The following is a 23,178-nucleotide window of genomic DNA, read 5'->3' as shown; positions in this document are numbered from 1 at the left end:
GTTACCCGCTGCCGAAAAGTATGTCTGTAATAAAATTTAATTCTTTTTTGATATACGTTTCTGAACACATATCAAGTACTCTATCCACAAGAGATATTACCACCCCTCTTTTAACCTGTGGATTTCACCTACCTTATATTGGGGTATTCCGGAGGGTATTTTTCGGCGGGGAATAAACGCTAGGAGGGTGAACGTAGGCCACCGATGATCTCGATGGAAACTACACACTCGAATTTAGTATATCAAAGAATCGAATTACCGAGGTTTCAAGTTCTAATCTATGAAAGCGCATGATTTTGCATTTTGCCAAAGAAAAAAGATCACAGATGCGTGTTTATTTGATTTTTTTTTTTAGGGTAATCGTATCGAACAGTGGACCTAGAGGAATGAAAAAAGGCTCATTTGTGCTGGAATCAGCGGTTCTTATTCATTTTTTAGGGTAATCGTATCGAATAGTGGACCTAGAGGAATGAAAAAAAGGCTCATTTGGGCTGGAATCCGTGGTTCTTATTCATTTTTTAGGGTAATCGTATCGAACAGTGGACCTAGAGGAATGAGAAAAGGCTCATTTGGGCTGGAATCAGCGGTTCTTATTCATTTTTTAGGGTAATCGTATCGAACAGTGGACCTAGAGGAATGAAAAAAGGCTCATTTGGGCTGGAATCAGCGGTTCTTATTCATTTTTTAATATAGAAATATTGTTCCACAGCAAGGTGACATTATCTAAATTTTTTTGGAGCAAAGCAACTAATGGGTACAAAAACACCATGGACTAAAAATAAAGAAAAAACTACAAACTATGACAAAAAATCACGTATTGAGGTTGAGAGTCTTAGAGGCAGTCTTACCACGCAGTGATGCATTCGTCACTAAAGATGTATGTAGTCCATGCAAAATGTTTGAGTTTTTTTTTTTTGTTTTTTTCATAGCTTTATTACATATCTGGGTTCATTCAAGGCTTGGAAATTTCATGTGCAGTGACGTACAATTCTTAATCAGTAATTACCGAGGAAGGAAGGTGGAAGGTGGATCCAAATTTCTCAAGTCTCCATTAGCTTTCCAACAAAAACATAAAAAGCTTTAGAACGAGAGAGGAGGATAAAAAATTGATCTATAATCCCCCTTGATTTTTACGCATGCTTTTAGACTAATATGCAATATTGGTATTTTAGGGGAAAGCACCCTTCTTATTACATACAGCCTTTTTCCGTGTAATACAAAATTAGAATCTTAGGCTTACCGGCGTATGGGTGGATGGGGAGGAAATCCCTTGAGCCCTACCAGTAGCTTCGCTATTGGAGGGAGGAGGCTCAATATATATGACTAAGTAAATATTTAGAGGGGTGATTTTTTCAGGGATGATTACCACTTTCAAGCCATCTTTATCTCAAAATTAAACTAATTTTTAAATTAATTTTAAAATTAAATTTAAAATTAACTTTGAAAAAGAGGTGAAGAAGGGGGAAGGTGAAGTAGCCTTTGCAATATTCAAAAAGTCAGGAATCAAACAGTTTGATAAAAAAATTGTAAGTAAAGAGCGGCCCTTGTATAAAAAACTGAAACTGTTGAAAGCAATGTTTGGTTAAAATTCATTTAACAACAAACTTTATTATTTACTTTGATTGTAAATATTCAAAATTTGTTAGCTCCAAAGTTGTTTACGATTAATATTAGAACAGATAGATTAGAACGATAAAAGAGGTAAAACTCTACATTTGTCAACGCAGCTCTAGCTAGAAGAAGAAGAATTTACATCTATTTTTAGTCATTCAAGGCTAATTTGGATGCTCAAGGCTCCCTTGATAAGAGCAAAAATTGTAATGAGAGCCCCAGAGAGGCAAAATGAGAGCCCCAAGTCGGCAAAACGGACAGTTTTGGTAGCTATCACGATAAAGGATATTTTTACAGACTTATTGTTCCTTATAAAGTATCATTACTATTGTATCAGTTTAAAGTATGTTGCGGGCAAAGGACTCAATATGGTAATACTTGTATTGCCCTGACTCCGTACATAATGTTTGAGTTTTTTTTTTAGCTTCATTTACATATCTGGATTCATTCAAGGCTAAGTAATTTCATGTGCAGTGACGTACAATTCTTAATCAGTAATGTTTGATTAAAATTCATTTAACAACAAACTTTATTATTTACTTTGATTGTAAATATTCAAAATTTGGTTAGTTCTAAAGTTGTTTACGATTAATATTAGAACAGAAAAAACTGGTATAGCTTTTGAAAAGGGAATCAAACACCCCTAATATAATGTAACCATACCATCATATAAAAAATAATATTAGAAGAGCTTGGTTTCTTGCACCTGTGACTACTAATGAGCATCCCCTCTCTGCTTATTCTTTGACGCAGGGATTTTGAACCTCGTACCGGTAATTTGAAGTGAAAGTCATATCTATGCTAGCTGAATAATTTTCTCCGTCCAATACTTTTTGTGAATTCCAAAGGCATCCTTGGATGGGGGAAGGGGTCTTTTCAGAAGTCTCAAAACTTTCCCTTAAGGCCACAAGTTACAGGTCCTTTTTTCAGGGATCATTACCATTTTCATACCTTTTTTTTATATGAATATTAAACATGAATTAAAAAAAGGGGTTGAAAGATGGATTAATAGCGTCTGTGATATTTAATAGTACCTGAGATCAACCAGCTTATTGTAAAAAAAACTGTAAGTAAAGAGTCACCCTTGTCAATAGAAATTGAAACTCCAGAAAATGAGGTTCAATTACAACTAATGTAACAAAAAAAATGTATTATTTATGTTGATCTTAGATATGAATAATTTATTAGTTCCAAAATTGATTATCATAAATCTTCGAACAGGAAAAATTGGTATAACTCTTGGAAAAAAGGACTTAAACCCCCTAATATTATACAAACACACCAACATATAAAAAAAATAATAGAAGAGCTTGGTTCTAGTTTCGCGTGATTTGTTCTCTTTCTTTACGCCCTTTCTTTACCCCCTTTCTTACGTACCTAAGCTTACTAATGAAGATCCCCTCCCCTGCTACTCCGTTGAGACAAGGATTTTAAATCTTGTGCAGCTAATATGAAGCAAAAGTCACATATACACTATCTGAATAATTTTCTCCGTCCATGACTTTTTGTAGAGGGAGCCTTTTCTTTTCAGAAGTCCCAAAAATTCCCTTTTAGGCCACAAGTCCTCCCTTTTTTTTAGCCTGTGTCTAATTCTCCCAGATATACATCAAAAAACCATTTCCCTCCTTGTTTCCTATACGATAACTGCTCTTTTTTTTGTAAATGGTTCCTCCTATTTTTTCCAACACAGCTTTAAATCCATTCTTATATCCTGCAACCGTCTGACTCCCCTCCCCCTTCTCTCTATGGGCTGCCTGTTTCCTCTTCTTCCATCAGGATTTTACCCCACGGCTAGTTCTACTCGTGCTTTGTATAGTTGTGTCAAAGGGACATTTCTGATGAGGGAGGGGCAGCTGAATTCCAAGGGGGTGGGGCTTATCGTCTTCTGCCAGAACTTAGTTTAACGCTTACTTTTAATAATTTATTAGTAAGAAAAATAGTCTTGGTCAATATTAGCAAAACCCTCTCTGTGGTACGTCCATAATAAGAGCATTGCAGTGAGACTTTAGCCTACTAGAAGCTATTTCGCAATTTCGGTTAATTCCCTATGATCCTTATTTCGTACAGACTAAAAACTTGTTCAATTGCTCCGCAAGCTTATAAAATATTAGGAGTTTAAGCTATAAATAAAGATTTTAAGAGACTTCAACATTACTTAGCCAAGGTCGTTCAATTCATTTACTTCTAGCCAATATGGATAAACAAAACATGAAATTGGTAGGTGAACTTTCTCATTATTATTTTAGAAGTGTGATTCCTTTTTATTGGAAATTGATAAACATTTTGAACTTCATTTGACCAGAGTATCTTTAAAACAATAAATACTAGGTAGGTTTCCTGGAGAGAGAAAAAGAAACATTATTTAAAGGTAAATATATTCAGGACAATCAATTTAATTTTACTGTTTAATTAAGTGATTTATTTTGTCAATAATTTTTTGTTCTAATTCTATTTTATTCAAATGCATTGAAAAGAGGTAGATAACGAAAACTTTCAAAAAATTTTATGAAAACTTTTTAGTTTTACGTTTAAGTATTAGTGACAAGATAGTTTTTGGAAGGTCTGACTGGGGCAGTAGCCTAAATTTTTGATTTTGGTAATTTTTGTTTTGTTTCAAGGACGAAATTATTATAAATTTAATATATTATAATTTTATATTTACAATTTTATATATTATAAATTTAAATTTCGTTCGCTTTAACTATCATTTATTTTTATTCATTTATTTTCATTTATTTATTTCATTCATTATCATTCATTCATTCATTTTATTTTGATTTCATTCATTTATTCCATTTATTTTTATTAGCTGTCATTATAATTTTATATATTATAAATTTATATTTCGTTCGCTTTAGCTTTCATTTATTCAGTCATAGTAAGCCTACTTTATTCCAGTTTTATTACATTCATTACATGACTATTTTAGTTCATTTAAAGATTCAATAACACTTTCAAACACTGCTAAAGTTCTTTTAACTTTATTTCTCTTCTTCGAAATTGACACACTATGGCTTAGTGCTTGACACACTGTGAATTGATATGCTATAACTTTACCTCAAACTCCTTTTTTTGTTGGGGTATATTGTTACCCCAACAAAGTTAGCTAAGACACAGAGCATTCTTGCTTTTACTAAAGGCGACTGAAGGTGGGACGAACAAATTGTTTACCAATAAAGGGTAAAGAAAGTTGTGTACTATTTGCCAAAGGAGGCTGGCGTGGGAACGCCTGGGTGGCTGGCACACTGGGCCGGAAATTTTTGTTCGAGGAGCATGGGTACAGTCCCGGGCGTGGGTGGTAATTTCGTTTTGGAAGGGGGTCAATGGAGTAACCCTTTAAGATCAGCCGGAATCAACCAAGCTTCATTTGGGTACCTGGAGATATCTGGGGAAGATAAGCAGAAAGGATGTACGAAAACACAAGCTGACTGACCCCTAGCCCATCCATTGCACTTTCTGGCTGAAGGGCTAAGGAACGGAGATCAGCATCGTCGGTTTGGAGTTTGAGGGTATAGTGCTGTAATACTTGCTTACTTTTTAACTACATAGCTGTTACTGTTAAGACATGAAATTACAGTTTTTGTTGTCTGTATAGGGACAGTAAACAAAGAAAAATCATTTTTTTCTGAAGTTCGTAAAATTTTTAGTTTTTACGCATGAAAATTTTGGTATTTTTGTTTTTCTAGTCTAATAAATAATGAAGCATGAAAGAATTGTAAATGTGTTAGCTATAAAAAATTTTCCTCACGCAACGACCCCATTCCTTTGTTTTCTAGATGACACTGAATTTCCTTGACATTAAAACATTTTTGCTAAATGAATGAAACTATCAGGAACAGATTTAGAGACCAGAAATGTGTATACACTTTTTTATCCGTACTCTTTGAAGGATGTCATGGAATGGGTGGTGGAGTCCAGGGCTGTATATGAGGGGCTTGAGTGCCTCAGAATCCTGAATTTTCTGGAACTTTTGGTCATTTCCTGCTCAAATATACAAAAGCCTATTTTTTTACTGTTGAAGCATATACATTGTCAGCTCTCTATGAAAGGAAATGGAAAGGGTAACAGTACAGACCCTTTATGCTTCTATCTGGTCGTTCACCCAGGCACATAAAAATACTTACATGACTCAAATGTCGAAAAGTTTTGGTGCTTCCATCTTTAAGAAAAATGTTGGGAATAAGTCCCCTGGGCTTTATATAAGCCCAGGGGATTTAATTTTAGCCCTTGAAACTTGCGAGTTTCAAAATCTTTCCTGACTTTGACTTGAAACATATGGTCAAAACCTACGCTCATGGGGTCACCCCTAAATAATTATTTTTTAACCTTAGTTGTCAACAATTACTATTATAAATTGTCATATTACTCTATATCAGGGTGCGTGTGCATTTGGGGGGTAAATGAGCCACTGGAGTGGCGACAGGTTGTCAATCACTCTTTTTTAGCCCTAAGGCACTAGAATTAAGTGTTTATAGTCAACTGAGTTTTTTCCCTACTTTTAATGTCCATATTATGGACCATATGATGACCTTCTGGGGAAAGTAAGTGGGATACACGGCTCTTGTTGCTTAGACACTGATGCATTGACCCTGATTGGCAACTAAATAACGATCATTTTGGTGATGAAACATTGAAGAAGGTTTAATTAATTTTTGTCACCGTGTTGTTTACGAGAGGTAAGCGTGTAATCATTTTGGATAAATAAAGTTAAAAAAAAAGTATGATAAACCCTCAGGAGTAATTCCTACGTTGACATCAGTATAGTTGGTAAATTTATATGGATGAGTTATTTTTTTTTTCTTCTCACATGTAATTTCTCTAGTAGTGATTTCAAAAATACTTTCAGTATAATATATTTCGTTATTACTTTCTAAACTTTCTAAACTACGGTCTATATTGATCTCGTGTTGATATTCATACATAACATTCATTTTCACATTTATAATAAAGGAATTTGAGATGGGAAAATGTTCTGAACCTAAATGCCTCAAACTGAAACTACGCTCATACAAACTGAGATTACTTGTATGAATTCCATATCAACATGCGAGAAGGAACTTGGCATGAGCCTAAGGGACTTATTTTATACCCTTCAATCTTGAAAGGTGAAACACTAGAATTAAGTGTTTATAGTCAACTGAGTTTCTTCCCTACTTTTAATGTCCATATTATGGACCATATGATGACCTTCTGGGGAAAGTAAGTGGGATACACGGCTCTTGTTGCTTAGACACTGATGCATTGACCCTGATTGGCAACTAAATAACGATCATTTTGGTGATGAAACATTGAAGAAGGTTTAATTAAATTTTGTCAGCGTGTTGTTTACGAGAGGTAAGCATGTAATCATTTTGGATAAATAAAGTTTAAAAAAAGTATGATAAACCCCTCAGGAGTAATTCCTACGTTGACATCAGTATAGTTGGTAAATTTATATGGATGAGTTATTTTTTTTCTTCTCACATGTAATTTCTCTAGTAGTGATTTCAAATATACTTTCAGTATAATATATTTCGTTATTACTTTCTAAACTACGGTCTATATTGATCTCGTGTTGATATTCATACATAACATTCATTTTCACATTTATAATAAAGGAATTTGAGATGGGAAAATGTTCTGAACCTAAATGCCTCAAACTGAAACTACGCTCATACAAACTGAGATTACTTGTATGAATTCCATATCAACATGCGAGAAGGAACTTGGCATGAGCCTAAGGGACTTATTTTATACCCTTCAATCTTGAAAGTTTTAAATTCATATATAACTCTAGTTTGAACCAAATGTAACATATGTAACGTGTGTCTGTCTGTCTGTGTGTCTGTCTTTCTGTGTGTCTGTCTGTTTATGTATCTATATGTTTTGGCCATTGACAGATTATATACGAGTGTTTTATTTAGGAAGCCTATGCTTTATGTAAACCATTTTCTTAGAACCATTTTGTAAGAACACATAGAAAAACCATTTTCTAAGCATTTTCTGCATTTACGGTGTTGCATCTAGTGACAAATGATTTCTTTGGTCTGTCTGTAAAAATTGATATATAAAAATTTTAATCTGGAAAAAAATATCGGTATATTTGGGCACCCAGGGCACAAGGGGTGCTTAAGAAATGATAAGTTACCTTTCAATCTCTTTTGGCCCTTAGAATAGCACTAATAGTCAGAATTCACAAACGCTCATGTCCTTTTCCATCATTTCTATGATTAATTAAAAAAAGTTTTTTCCCACAAAATAACTTTTTCAAAGAATAATAAAGAACTCCATTAAACAATAAATGAGCAAAGATAGAATCAAATAATCTACCAAGCGTAAAACTACCGTAAATCCACATCGATAAATAAATGAAACTCAAAAAGAAAAGAAACTATATTTACATTGCATAGGCAACGTGAGGTGTTGCGGCAACGTTTGTTTGCTCCGCCGAGCAAAGTGTTGCTAGAGTAACACTTTGGTTTTGTTTCCTCGCTTTGATTAATCACTGATCTTGTTAATCTGTAAGGATCTTAAAATAAACAAGTCCCCTACATGTCTTACCACGGAACCAAATTGGTCTTATCATCAAATACACTGGAAACAAATAATAGGTACACCAACTAGAGAAAGTTGCAAACCCCTCATTGCCGAAGAGGATTATGAGCTAACAGTCGACCGTTGCTTAAAACTCCCCTACATGTCTCAAAATTGGTATCTGCCTATTTTAGGTTTCAGTCTGTACCTTACTACTGAAGTTGTCAACCCCTTTAAACTTTTAAACTGGTAAATCTCATGAGGAAATATTTCTACCGAAAAATGGATGACATGTACTTTGATCAGCTCATTAAGAGCTATCGACTGCCGTTGGAAAAATCTATCTGTCTTACTTCAAAAGTAGACTTTTTTATCGTAGGCCAAGTTTCTAGCGCCATCACTTAGAAAGGAGCAAAGGATAAACTCTAATTTCTTTAGCAATTAAATAAAGAAACTAGTTTTTAAATTGAAAGTAAGGAGCAATATTAAAACTTAAAACGAACAGAAATTGCTCCGTATATGAAATGGGTTGTCCCCTCCGCAATCCCTAGCTCTTTACGCTAAAGTTTTTAATTGTTTTAAAAAGTAGAATTGTGGTAAAGAATCAAACTTTAGTGTAAAGAGCAAGAGATTGCGGAGGGGACAACCCATTTCATATACGGAGTAATTTCTGTTCGTTTTAAGTTTTAATATCGCTCCTTACTTTCAGTTTGAAAAACTAGTTTTTTTTATTTAATTTCTGAATGTTTTTGAATTAATGCATTTTTGATTTTGGTTCTCCGCACATTAATTATTAAAATGAAATTTGCATATTAAGTTTGTTTGGCTAAACGGCTTTCTCTTAGTTTTGATCAGAAGATTTTGAGAAATAAGGGGTGGGGAAGGAGGCCTAGTTGCCCTCCAATTTTTCGGTTACTTAAAAAGGCAACTAGAACTTTTATTTTTTAACGAACGTTTTTATTAGTAAAAAATATACGTAACTTAAGAATTAACTTACGTAACAAACTTTTATGCTCTTGTATTTTTTATTATGTATATTAGGGGTTTTTTTCCCTCGTTAATACCTCGCCTTTTACACTAAATCTTAAGTTTTGTCCCAATTCTTTAAGAATGACCCCTGAATCAGAAAGGCCATGTAATAAATAGTTGAAATTACTAAAAATACTTAGCATAAAGAGCAAGGTATTTATCACCTCCTAAATACCTCGCTCTTTATGCTAAAGTATTTTTAGAACCCCTAATATGCGTAATGATCTCTGTTAGTTAAAAGTTTTAATGCTACTCTTTACTTTCAGTTGAAAAACTTTTTTGTGTTTATATTTTCATTGTTTTTTTTATAGTAATGCTAGAAAATCCTGCGCCCTTTTCATTGAATATCTCTTCCCCCATGACATATTCCTCCAAGAGAAGATCCTCCCACATAGCTTCCTCCCCTCAACCCCACCGCAAACCAAAAAAATCCTCCTGAAAACGTCTGTACACTTCCCAATAACCATTACTGTATGTAAACACTGGACAAAGTTTGTAACTTGCGGCCCCTCCCCCAGGGACTGTGGGGGAGTGAGTCATTCCAAAGACATAGTTAATATGGTTTTCGACTATGCGGAACAAAATGGCTATCTCAAAATGTGGATCCGTTGACTTTGGGAAAAAATGAGTGTGGGAGGGGGCCTAGGTGCCCTCCAATTTTTTGGTCACTTAAAAAGGGCACTAGAACTTTTCGTTTCTGTTAGAATGAGCCCTCTTACGAGATTTTAGGACCTCTTGGTTGATACGATAACCCCTGGGAAAAAAAAACAACAAAAAAACAAATAAACACGCACCCGTGATCTGTCTTCTGGCAAAAAATACGAAATTCCACATTTTTGTAGATAGGAGCCTGAAAGTTTTGCTATTGGGTTCTCTTATACGCTGAATGCGATGGTGTGATTTTCGTTAAGATTTTATGACTTTTAGGGGGTGTTTCCCCCTATTTTCCAAAATAAGGCAAATTTTCTCAGGCTCCTAAATTTTGATGACAAAGATTAAATTTGATGAAACTTATATATCTAGAATCAGCATGGACATTTGATTCTTTTGATGTATCTCTTAGCATCAAAATTCCGTTTTTTAGAGTTTCGTTTACTATTGAGCCGGGTCGCTCCTTACTACAGTTCGTTACCACGAACTGTTTGATGAGAGAACTTTTAAAGTTTAAGAGGTACTTCTGATACCATTTCTCTACTACAATCCCAAGTGCAAAAAATTGAATGATAAATTCAGCTGAAATTACGAACAGAAATGGGTAGAAACAATAGATGGCAGCACTTTTGGACCCGTGAGAAAATACCACTTTTTTATTTCTGTAAATTTTCTAGTTATCACTCAAAGGAGATATATTGACTGTAGGGCCGGGTAACTGTCGCGTATATTTAAAACTTATAGATTTTAGTCCATCTTCAATTTCAAACTGGTGCCTGCCTACTTGCCTGCTAGAACGGAGCTTTCCATTCGAAAACAGAAACATGGTTTGATGAAACGAAAGCTTGACTGCATAACTTCAGATAGTTATGTCTGACATAGGCTATAACACTCCGCTTCATTTCACACACTATAGGCTCTGGCTCAATGACAAGAAAAAACCATCCTTTTTGGCCCCAGGCCAGAGTTCAACGAAGCTTTCCAAAATACAAAGTTATATTCATCAATCAGGCCTATGGTCCACACTTTCTGTAAAAACTGCAGAGGTTAAACCCTTACCACTTTCTAGGAATAAGCTGAAACCAGGGTGCTAGGAAAAAAAAAACACGACAAAACCGCAACACAATTACAATAAATAATAAAATTAAACTCAAAAAGAGTAGAAATTGACATGAGTAGGGCTCGAAACCCCTTTGGCTTCCCAAGGCCGGAACATAATTTGTACTTTACTGAAAAAATACAAATGAATGTGCATTGTCAGTTTAATGTAAATATCCTGATATTTATTCTATAAAATGTTAATAATATTTTATTTATTAAAGTGATATAAATGAAAACATTGAAAAAATTTCGTTAATGGTAAATTATGTGTAAGAAGTAGAGTTTATGTGCAAGAAGTCTTGGCTTTAGCAGCAGCAGTAGTAGTAACAGTAATAATAATAGTTGCTGTGGCAGTACTTGCAGCTGTAGAAATGGTAGTATTATGATACAATATACTCTTTTGGTTAGTTAAAAACCCCCCACAACGAGCTCATAAGTTTTAATTTCGCACAAGATACTGTTCCTTAGACATGGTCGATATGCCCTTTTGACAACCTGGATACGGGTGGTAGGTTGTCATCCGTACAACAGAAGTTTTTAGAGATATTCTTCTAAAGTTTCACCTTCATACCCTTAGGTATAGTTATAATAGTAGTCACAGCAGTAGTATTACTCCTCAACTTAACACAATTAGCTATTGCTATGACATTACCGATATGCCCTTTCGATAATCTGTATATTCATATACTTCTTGAAATTTTCGTCTCAATGGTCTTAACCTCAAAAGTAGTTGCGATAGAAGTAGTAGTTGGAGCAATAGTAAGTGAAGTAGTAGAACTAGTAAATGTTGCAGTAGTATTAATAGTACTGTGCAAATATTGCCTTTTGGTCAATTGATTTTGTCCTTTAAGCATTCTCTAAGAGCTCCAACTTAATACACAAGTCAATTCTTAAGATTCGCTATTCTGACAATCTAGTATTGTCAGTGGTTGGAGTGGTTTAGTAGTTAGTATCCTCAGCCTTAACAGTAATTTCTACAGAAGTAGTGGTTTTAGTTATAGTGGTAGTATTAGTAGTAGTGGTTTTGGTAGTAGTAGAAGCAGCAGTAGTTCTAGAAGTAGTGGCGTAAAAATAAGGCGTGGTCAATTTTTCGTGGTCAATTCAATTGACCAAAAAAACCTTTTTTGGTCAATTGATCAATTTATCATTTCCTAAGAGTTCCAAATAAACATACTCAGTCATTCCTGAGTTACACGCATTTGACAACCCATATTCACATAGCATATTTTGGTTTAGTCAACAATCCCCCTCAACAATCCCCTCATCCATCTAAATAGCCTTCGTATTTTGGGAAAGTAGAAGTCAACATGCATACTTTTTCTCAATAATATATACTATATGTAAACAATGAACAAAATACCTAATTTATAGCCCTTGCCCTGTAGCTTCAGGAAGGGGGGGACACCCCCAAACGGATAATTACTGAACCTTTCTACAATGCTGAAAAAAATTGATGTCCTCAAACTTAGTGTGGATGTTTGTTTTGGGAAATTATGGGCGTGGGGGGTGCTCTCGAATCGCTTTGACTATTAAAAGAGGTACTATGACTTTCAATTTGAAATCAAATGAGATCTATCTGAGTTTTATACGACTGCTCGTTAAATTAAAAACTTATATGCCGCCAGGGCAAAGCACTTACCCCAGGGCTCTGGGGAGTTATGTCAACCCTAGAGGTATTGTCATATGTTTTTTGGACTTTCTTCAACAAAATCGCCATCGTACAATTTCAATCAGATGCGTTTGATGAAAGGAGGGATTAGTTGATTTCCATCACTCTTTACTCTTAAAAAGGAACTAGAACCTCCAATTTCAACTAAATGTGCCACCACTAAGGTTTAAGCAGCTATCCCTTCCATAAGAACCTTAAATGTCCGAGGGACATAACTTACAACCATCCTCCCAGGCCTTGTTGGTTTGTATCAGCCCCCAAACCCTTGTTACAAGATCTTCGAACTATTTGAAATAAAAGGACTGTTACAAAATGTCTAGTTGATACATCTCGGGGAAACACGACGTGTGTGTGTTTGGGGGGAGGGAAAGCTGTGCTATAATCACTTTGACTCTTAAAAATGTCACTACAGCGTCTTATTACCAATTCTACATATCCCCTCAAAAGCATATACGACCGCCGTTTCTATAAAAATAACCTTATATGCCACTAGGGCATAACTTACCACCCCTCCCTAGGGCACTCTGAGATTGTGTTAACCCTAGAGTCATTGTTATACGTTGTTTGGACTATTTTAAACAAAATCAGCATCTCACAACTTCAATCAGATGCCTTTGGAGAAAAGAGGAGTTGTCAAGAGGGGGGCTAGTTACCATTTGTTACTTTTGGCTCTAAGAAAGGAACTACAGCTTCCGATTTTCAACTAAATCAGCCTCCTCTAAAGTTAAACAACCATCCCCTTCCAGAAAAACCTTAAATACCCCCGGGGCATAACTTGCAACCCTCGCCCCAAGGCTTTGGTTGATTATATCAACCCCGAACGCCTTGCTATATGATCTTTGGACTATTTCTAACAAAATGACTGTGCCAAAATTTCTAGTGGATACATTTTGGGAAAAACAGACGTGTGGGGGATAGCTGCCCTCTGATAACTTTTACTCTTGAAAAGGGTACTAGAAATTCTGATTATCAATTCAGTTAGTATATACGACCATCCTTTACAACCAGCAATAAATAATACAACCAGCAATAAATAATACATTCTGTTAACATCGCTCTTTACTTAGGCAGCACTATTGCGCTACTTTTGATAATTTTTTTATTTGTTTTATAATTTTCTATTATAATTTCTATTATAATTTGATAATTTGCTAAATATTCTAAGACGTCAGTGCTGCTTTTCATTTAAAGATTTTTAATCAATTTAATTTTTAATGATTTGCTCCTGTTTTTTTATATAAATGTGCCATCACTTGGCAGAACTGCTCTTTTTTTTTTCTTTTCTCTTTTGGTTTTGTGCTTCAGCATAAGTGTATAATCATAACTGTATTTTAGAATAAATTTTAAGAATGACTAGAAATCAAGAACTCATCAATAGCCTCAACAGATATTCAGCTAATTGCTTTGAAAAAAAAAATCTAAAGGCAGAACTAATTTGTTCCATATTTTGACTGCCAGTGACAAGATAAATAAACAGGTGAAACAGCTCTCATCACTAAGACAGCACTGCCACTTTGAACATAATCAACCAATGTCTATTTTTGAAGGAATTAAAAAAAAAAAAATACAAAGCCCTGTTGCAAGAATTAAAATCTTAATTTTAGTCAATATTTTGAGATACACCTGTTCCTGGAATGCATATGAGATCTGAAGTACAAGACGATGTGTCAATTCTTCAGCATCACCATTAGACCCTAATCCAGGCACACTTTCAACTAATACTAGATTATAAGGATAAATCAGTATTGATCTGAAAAATCTCTGGTGACAATTAGAAAAATTATCACCAAAAAAAGAACAAAGAGCACTTTGAGGTACGAGGGCCGCCTCCCGCCTTCCACACAAGAAAATCCAATAGATTTTCTCCTAATAGTTGGCCTGCAATACTGTATAGCTGCTATTATCACATAGTACTTAGTATATAATAACTGTGATATTGTGTGAATAAACGAACGAACTGAATAAGGAACTCACTCAGTATACTCCTGAATAGAGTAATTCCCTATATTGCTGCAGTGTGACTTCTTAAGTGGGAGAGGGGATACTAAAACAAATTTTATTGCCGATTGTTTAAACCAAAATTTACTTAAACAGTTTTGACCCACCTGTCTAACTTTTCTAGATTATTCTGGTGGCCCTTGGAACAGTGACAGTTTTTGCAGAAGAAACAGTCCCTAAGCAAATTCAAGCTGAGCAGCAATATGAAGAATTGAAACCTTCTGAACTAAAATTGCCTGTTGAAGAAGATATGGAAGGAACTGGTACGCATTACCGAAGCTACTACCCTTTATATGGTTATCGTCAATACTACCCTTCATATGGCTATGGTCGCTACTTGCCTTCATATGGGTATGGTCGCTATTTTCCTTCATATAGGTATGGTCGCTATTATCCTTCATATACTTATGGTCGGTATTACCCTTCATATTCCTATTCAGGCTCATCAGCATATTATGGCTCTTCAAGCTCAGGTTATTCAAGCTCATTCACTTCTTACCAAGGCAATCCAGGCTCATTCTCCCGACCAATATTGAGCAGTGGTGGAGGAGGGGGTAGAAGTGGGAGTAGTGGTGGAGGGAGTAGAAGTGGGAGTAGTGGTGGAGGAGGAGGGAGAGGGGGAGGAGGGGGAAGAGGTGGAGGAGGAGGGAGAGGTGGAGGAGGGGGAAGAGGGGGAGGTGGAGGCGGAGGGAGAGGGGGAGGTGGAGGGAGAGGGGGCGGGAGAGGGGGAGGACGAGGATGAAGACGGACAGAATGAAGATGATGTGGGATTGGAGGGAGAAGGTTAAAATTATCAAGTTGCTATATTATTGTTTGTGTATATTTTTTTTTACAATTAAAATTTTTATAGCTAAAGGTTGTCAAAGTTTTTGAAAGAAGTATAGTCCAATTATATTTTCAAAGAATTTTAAGTTTTATTTTCTATACCGATTTTCTTCAGGACTCAAAATGTCAAAAGCTCTATTGCTGAAAGTGAAATTCCGCTTACGTGGCCTAATAGTGGCATCAGGCTGGATCTTTCACGAGTTTATCTAACCATAGCTTGAAACGGTGCCACACGGTGACTTTGAGGAGCAGCGCTCCTTGACAAAATTATATCCTAGTAAATAGAACAAATTACTTATGATAAGTTTAAAGAGAAAAACAGTGGGGTCTTAAGAAGGGTAGAGGGTGTGTTGATCCAATTTTCAATCTTAGATAAATAATTGAGAAGTGCCTGAGTCATCAAATATCTTTAGTTCTCAGTTTCCTTGATTATGAGTAAACGTTCAATTCAGTTGATTGAAAAGCCTTAACGAAAGTCTTATCCATGTATGGTATACCCACTGTAGAGAAATACAAATACTAGGATCATCTCCTATCTCAAACATTAGGCAAAACCAGACCGAGATACAGCTCCTCCAGATATGAAACAGTTCGTGGCAACGAACTGTATCAAGGAGTGACCCGGCTCAATAGTAACCAAAACTCTAAAAAACGGAATTTTGATACCAATGATCAAACAGTTCGTGGTAACGAACTGTAGTAAGGAGCGACCCGGCTCAATAGTAACCAAAAATCTAAAAAATGGAATTTTGGTTCCAATAGCTACATAAAAAAAATCGCATTTTAATGCTGATTTTAAATATTTAAGTTTCATCAAGTTTAGTTTTACCCATCAAAAGTTAAGAGCCAGAGAAAATTTGCGTTATTTTAGAAAATAGGAGGAAATACCCCCTAAAAGTCATAGAATTACACCATCAGATTCAGCGTATCAGAAAACCCTACTGTAGAATTTTCAAGCTCCTATCTACAAAAATGTGGAATTTTATATTTTTTGCCAGAAGGCAGATAACGGATGCGTGTTTATTTGTTTTTTGTTTTTTTTTCCCAGGGGTGATCGTATCAACCCAGTTGTCCTAGAATGTTGCAAGAGGGCTCATTCTAACGGAATTGAAAAGTTCTAGTGTCCTTTTTAAGTAACCAAAAAATTGGAGGGCACCTAGGCCCCCTCCCACGCTAATTATTTTCCCAAAGTCAACGGATCAAAATTCTGATATTCATTTTATTCAAAATTCATTTTATTCAGCGTAGTCGAAAAACCTTATAACTATGTCTTTGGGGACGACTTACTCCCCCACAGTCCCCGCAGGAGGGGTTACAAGTTCAAAACTTTGACCAGTGCTTACATATAGTAATGGTTATTGGGAAGTGTACAGGCGTTTTCAGGAGGATTTTTTGGTTGGAGGCAGGGGTTGACAAGAGGAGGATATGCTGGGGGAAATTTCCATCGAGGGATTTGTCATGGGGGAAGAAATTTTCCATAAAGGGAGCGCAGGATTTACTAGCATTACTTAAAAAAATAACAATGAAAAAGTTTTTTTTCAGCTGGAAGTAAGCCGCAGCATTAAAACTTAAAACGAACAGAAATTATTACCCATATGAGGGGCTCACCTCCTCCTAATACCTCGCTCTTTACGCTAAAGTATTTTTAGTAATTTCAACTATTTATTCTGCGGTTTTTGTGATTCAGGGGTCATTCTTAATGAATTGGGACAAAATTTAAGCTTTAGTGTAAAGAGCGAGGTACTTACGAGGGGGCAAACCCCCTCATATATGTAATAAAAACATAAGAATACAAAAGTTCTTTACGTAAGCTAATTTATAAGTTATGTATATCTTTTACTTACAAAAAGATTCGTAAAAATTAAAAGTTCTAGTTGCCTTTTTAATTACCGAAAATCGGAGGGCAACTAGGCTTCCTCCCCCGCTCTTTTTTCTCAAAATCATTCGATAAAAATTATGAGAAAGCCATTTAGCCAAAAAAAATATACAAATTTCGTTTTAATTATTCCTCTGCGGAAAGCCAAGAATCAAAACATGCGTTAATTCAAAAACGTTCAGAAATTAAATAAAAAAAAAAAGTTTTTTAAATGAAAGTAAGGAGCGACATTAAAACTTAAAACGAACAGAAATTACTCCTTATATGAAAGGGGCTTTTCCTTCTCAACGCCCCGCTCTTTACGCTAAAGTTTTTTTACTGTTTTAAAAATTTAGAGTTAAGAGAAAGAGTCAAACTTTAGCGTAAAGAGCGGGGCGTTGAGAAGGAAAAGCCCCTTTCATATACGGAGTAATTTCTGTTCGTTTTAAGTTTTAATGTCGCTCCTTACTTTCATTTAAAAAACTTGTTTTTTTATTTAATTACATCAAAAGAATCATATTTTAAAGCTGATTTTAAATATATAAGTTTCATCAAGTTTAGTCTTACCCATCAAAAGTTACGAGCCTAAGAAAATTTGCCCTACTTTAGAAAATAGGTGCAAACACCCCTTAAAAGTCATAGAATCTTAAAAAAATCACACCATTAGATTCAGCGTATCAGAGAACCCTACTGTATAAGCTCCAAGCTCCTATTTGCAAAAATGTGGAATTTTGTATATTTTGCCAGAAGACAAATCACGGATGCGTTTTTTTTCCAGGGGATATTGTATCGACCCAGTAGTCCTAGAATTTTGCCAGAGGGCTCATTCGAACGAAAATGAAAAGTTCTAGTGCCCTTTTTAAGTGGCCAAAAAATTTGGAGGACACCTAGGCCCCCTCCCACGCTCATTGTTTTCCCAAAGTCATCGGTTCAAAATTCTGAGATAGCTATTTTATTCAGCATATTCGAAAAAACTTGTCTTTGGGGACGACTTACTCCCCGCAGTCCCCTTGGGAGGGGCTACAAGTTACAAACTTTGACCAGTGTTTGCATATAGTAATAGTTAGTGGGAAGTGTACAGACGTTTTCAGGGGGATTTTTTTCTTAACAGGAGGGATTGAGAAGGGGGCGGGGGTATATGGGGGAAACTTTCCATGGAGGAATTTGTCATGGGGGAAGATGATTTCCATGAAGGGGATGCAGCATTTTCTAGTATTACTTTAAAAAACAATAAAAAAATTAATATGAAAAAGTTTTTCAACTGAAAGTAAGGAATAGCGTTAAAACTTAAAAGGAACAGAAAATATTACGCATATAACGGGTTTACCTTCTCCTAATACCTCACTCTTTACGCTAAAGTATTTTTAGTAATTTCAACTATTTATTCTACGGCCTTTGCGATTCAGGGGACAAAATTTAAGCTTTAGTGCAAAGAGCGAGGTATTGACGAGTGGGCGAACCCTCTCATATACGTAATAGAAACATATAAATATAGAAGTTTGTTTCGTAAGCTAATTTGTAGGTTACGTATAACTTTTACTAATGAAAACGTTCGTAAAAAACTTAAAAGTTCTAGTTGTCTTTTTAAGTACCCAAAAAATTGGAGGGCAACTGGGCTGCCTCTCCCCTCCTTTTTCTCAAAATCATTCGATCAAAACTATGGGAAAGCCATTTAGCCAAATAAATAAATATGCAAATTGCGCTTTAATTATTCATCTGCGGAGAGCCGAAATCAAAACATGGATTAACTAAATAACCTTATGAAATTAAAAAAGAAAAACAAGTTTTTTTTTAACTGAAAGTAAGAAGTGACATTAAAACTTAAAATGAACAGAAGTTACCCCGTATATGAAAGGGGCTGTTCCCTCTTCAACGCCCTGCTCTTTACGCTAAAGTTTTTACTTGTAAAAAAAGGAGAGTTGAGAGAAAGAGTCAAACTTTAGCGAAAAGAGAGTGAGGCGTTGAAGAGGGAACAGCCCCTTTCATCTACGTGGAAATTTTTGTTCGTTTTAAGTTTTAATGTCGCTCCTTACTTTCAGTTTAAAAAATCTTGTTTTATTTTATATAATAATATATAGAAAGGGAAACATAACTGACTGTAGATTTTTTCATTGGTATACATGCGAGTGGCATTAGTATTCACAGCCTGGAGAACAGGAAAAGAGATAAGACGAATCAAACATCTAGCAGAGAAGGAAGAATGCAAAACGTTGAAGAGATAAAAAGAAAAAGAAAAATAATTGGTATAGCTGTAATAATGCAAAAGGCAAAAATAGTATTGGTATGATAGTGGAAAGAAAAGCAAAGGATGAATTTTTAAGGATAATCAATGTAAAAATAAGTTTTATTTGAACAATGCCATAGTATGATGATATTTGATTTGAAAATTTGGTGCTTCGTTCAGTTCCATAGTATTATGAATTTTTTCTCAAAGGTAAATTATGTGGTTGGCCTAAATTCAGACTCACCCCTAAATTAATTTTAGTCATTTCCTTTATTCGCGTATGTCTATTGATATACGTTTGGTTTTTATTGTCTGTAGTATTAAGAAGCTCACTAAGGAAATAATCAAATACTAGTTTTTGAAAAATTTTGCCTCTTGGCTGAAAAAAGCAGATACTCGGATATTTAAACTACTAAGACTAAAATAATTACTTGCTAGTTTATTTTCTTTGGCTTCACCATTTTTAAATGTTTCACCGTGTTTCACCATTTTCCATGTTGATCTCACCAATCTTAAATGTCACTTCGTAATATGCTCATGAAATATCGAATAAATTGTTTAAAGGGAAGTAATCACTTCCAACTTTCCAGTTCAGGTCTTTGCACTGAAGCCAAATTCGATGGATCATTTTTGGTTCCCAGAAAGAATTTTCATAATGTTGCTGTAATTTCTGTAGGTTTCCCCTTTGAGGTAAAATATTTAGTGCCATATTTCAAATGGTCCCTCCACCTCATGAATACTACTACTACTAATAATAATAAATCACTGCAGCACCAAGCCGCCTTAGGCCAACACAGCTACGCACGTTCCTCCTCCAATCTAATCTATTTAAAGCCTCCCTCTTTACACCCTCCCAGGAAGTTCCCATTTCCTTTAAATCTTTATTTATGACATCCTCCCAACCCAGACAAGGACGAACTGCTTTCCGTGTAGCCCCAGACGGTTGGCCAAAAAGGACAATCTTCGGTAATCTGTCATCCTTCATCCGTAGAACGTGGCCTAGCCATCTCAACCTTTCTTTCATTATAGGCCCAGAAAGCGGGATTGAACCACACTTTTCGTACAACCTACTGTTTGAAATACGGTCAGTCAGCCGGGTACCCAGAACAATCCGTAGGCAATTTCTCTGGAAAACATCTAGTAAATTTTCATCTGCTTTTCGGAGTGCCCATGCTTCAGAGCCATATTTGACCACTGTCATCACTGTAGCTTCCAATATTCTAATCTTGGTTTGTAGGCATATCTTTCTATTCTTCCAAACTTTTTTTAACTGTGAAATAACACCCTGAGCTTTAGTTATTCTACTTTTAACATCTTCACTGCTCCCACCATCTTTACTAATAATACTACCAAGGTAACTGAAGCTCCCATCCTGATCAATCTTTTCGTTACCTAATGTCACCTGTTCATCTTCACTTATTCCTAGCCTTAGTGACTTAGTCTTCTTAACATTAATTTTCAAGCCTATTTTAGCACCCTGAACTCGTAAAACCTCTAAAAATTCATTCATTTTGCTCACACTTTCATCTAATATGCTTAAATCATCAGCATAATCTAAGTCCAGGAGCGTTCTTCCTCCCCATTTGATTCCATGGTCTCCAATTGCCTTTTCTGTGCTCCTTAAGACGAAGTCCATCAAAATGATCCATATAAAGGGGGATAGAACACAACCCTGCTTAACTCCTGATTTAATACAAAACCAGTTGCTAACCTCATTTCCTACCTTAACCGCAGCAGTATTATTCTCGTACATAGCGCAGATCACTTTAATGTATTTTTCTGGTATACCATATAACGATAAGACCTTTGTTAACGCTATTCTATTAACAGAATCAAAAGCTTGCTCATAATCGATAAAACTAAGGACCAAAGGTGTTTGACAACGAAGGGACTTCTCAATTATTAACCTAAGAGTGAAAACATGGTCGACACATCCTCTACCTTTTCTAAAACCGCATTGTTCTTCCCTTAAAACTTTGTCTACAGCATGTCTCAGTCTAAAAAGTATCATATTACTCAGTAATTTGCTACCTACAGAGACCAGACTAATGCCTCGATAATTACGACACTCACTCTTGTCACCTTTCTTATACAGTGGTTTAATTAAGGTTTTCCTAAAATCATTGGGTACTTCCCCTTTTTCAAAAATCATGTTCATAATCTTCAGTAGCTTATTCCTAACCTCAGAGCCACCATATTTAAGGAACTCATTAATCATACTATCAGCACCTGGGGCCTTATTATTTTTTAATCCTTCTAGTACTGTCGCTAATTCTTCCTCACTAAACAAATCTTCCTTCACATCCAAGGTATCACAAACTTTTTCATTTTCATCTATATCTTTTCCTGCAACTGTATCTCGGTTTAGCACATTCTCAAAATGTTCCACCCATCTTTCTTTAACTTTTTCCTTATCACTAATTGTGGCCCCATTTCTATCTTTAACTGGGACTAGTCCGGATTGGCTACTCCCTTTCATTTCATTAACATGCCAGTATAATATTTTACTATTATGCCGTCTAGCCGCATCTTCCAGATCCTTGGCAATTTTATCCATTGCTTCCATTTCACATCTCCTTAGTTCATATTTTAATGCTTTCTCCACTTTCTTTACATTCCTTTTGTTTTCATACGACCTATCACTCAGATAATTCTTATACAAACCCCTTCTACTCTCTATTAAATCTAAAGCTTTTTCACTAATATTCCTAGCTGCTGTCCTAGCACTTTTCCCTAGGAAACCATCAGCAACTTCACAAATTGTTTTTCTGAAATTATTCCATCCATCTTCCACATTGTCAAATTTTAAACCCTCAAGTTTAGTACTCAACTGTTCCTGGAATTTTTTTCTCAAATTTTCATCCCGAAGTCTATCAACATCATAACTTTCCGGGAGGGAGTTACACTTCCAAAATTTCAGCTTTAAATTAACCTTAGACACTAATAGATGGTGATCTTTACTTTTAACATCAATAACAGCACTCCTATACACCCTAGTATCTTGTATTGATCCTGCTAGTCTTCTGTTTACAATAACATAATCAATAAGGTTTGCTGTCTTACCATCATGTGAATACCATGTCAACTTATGGGCCATTTTGTGACCAAACACCGTATTGGTTATAACTAGGTTGTTATACCTACAAAATTGCAAAAGCCTATAGCCATTACTGTTTTCTTTTCCTACACCAAATTTACCTAGGCTAGGATACCATCTATCCCTATTTCTACCAACCTGGGCATTAAAACCTCCCAGCAAAAACACCATATTTCTACCTGGTACCCTGTCTATTTGCTCCTGTAACTGTAAGTAAAATTCATCTGTCACTAGTATCCTTCTGATGAAATTCCTGCTATTTCCCTTTGACAGTGTTGATCAGAAGTTAGCACTGAAAATTTTTATATTTAGTCTTAAGATTATAAAAATCCTGGACCCACTACTCAGTCAAGTCACCATCCATATGTATAAGATGGAATAGTAGAAAAAATTGGCAGCTCACCCCTTTCCTTCTGCTTTCGGAATCATAAATAATACACGTTCGCACCATTTTTCAAAGTTGATCGAGGAACTGAGAAAGATACAATGGATTGATTAACAAAGAAAATTGGAGGAGTTCTTATGCCCACTGAGACACTAGGTGACAAATATTTTTTAGGATGATCGTACTGTATATTATTCTACAATGGGTATACCAGACCGAT

The 23,178-nt window shown here is 35.5% G+C and overlaps 1 protein-coding gene across 1 annotated transcript; it reads left to right on the top strand.

Moving 5' to 3' along the window:
• Positions 1-3,675: 3,675 nt before the first annotated feature.
• On the top strand, positions 3,676-15,314 carry LOC136040728 (ATP-dependent RNA helicase A-like). The gene is made up of 2 exons (XM_065725032.1): positions 3,676-3,828; positions 14,697-15,314. The coding sequence occupies exons 1-2, from the start codon at positions 3,805-3,807 to the stop codon at positions 15,312-15,314; spliced, it is 642 nt and encodes a 213-aa protein (XP_065581104.1). The 5' UTR covers positions 3,676-3,804.
• The last annotated feature ends 7,864 nt before the right edge of the window (positions 15,315-23,178 follow it).

Source organism: Artemia franciscana, chromosome 21 (genome assembly GCF_032884065.1).
Source record: "Artemia franciscana chromosome 21, ASM3288406v1, whole genome shotgun sequence".
Classification (NCBI taxonomy): Eukaryota; Metazoa; Arthropoda; class Branchiopoda; order Anostraca; family Artemiidae; genus Artemia; species Artemia franciscana.
Note: the sequence above shows the minus strand (reverse complement) of the source record. Positions and strands in the feature narration are given on the sequence as shown.

Excerpts from the sequence above, each read along its gene's own strand:
- LOC136040728 (XM_065725032.1), top strand. The coding sequence starts at position 3,805 with ATGGATAAACAAAACATGAAATTG. Across the intron at positions 3,829-14,696 it reads ATAAACAAAACATGAAATTG|ATTATTCTGGTGGCCCTTGG; the intron begins GTAGGTGAACTT and ends TAACTTTTCTAG.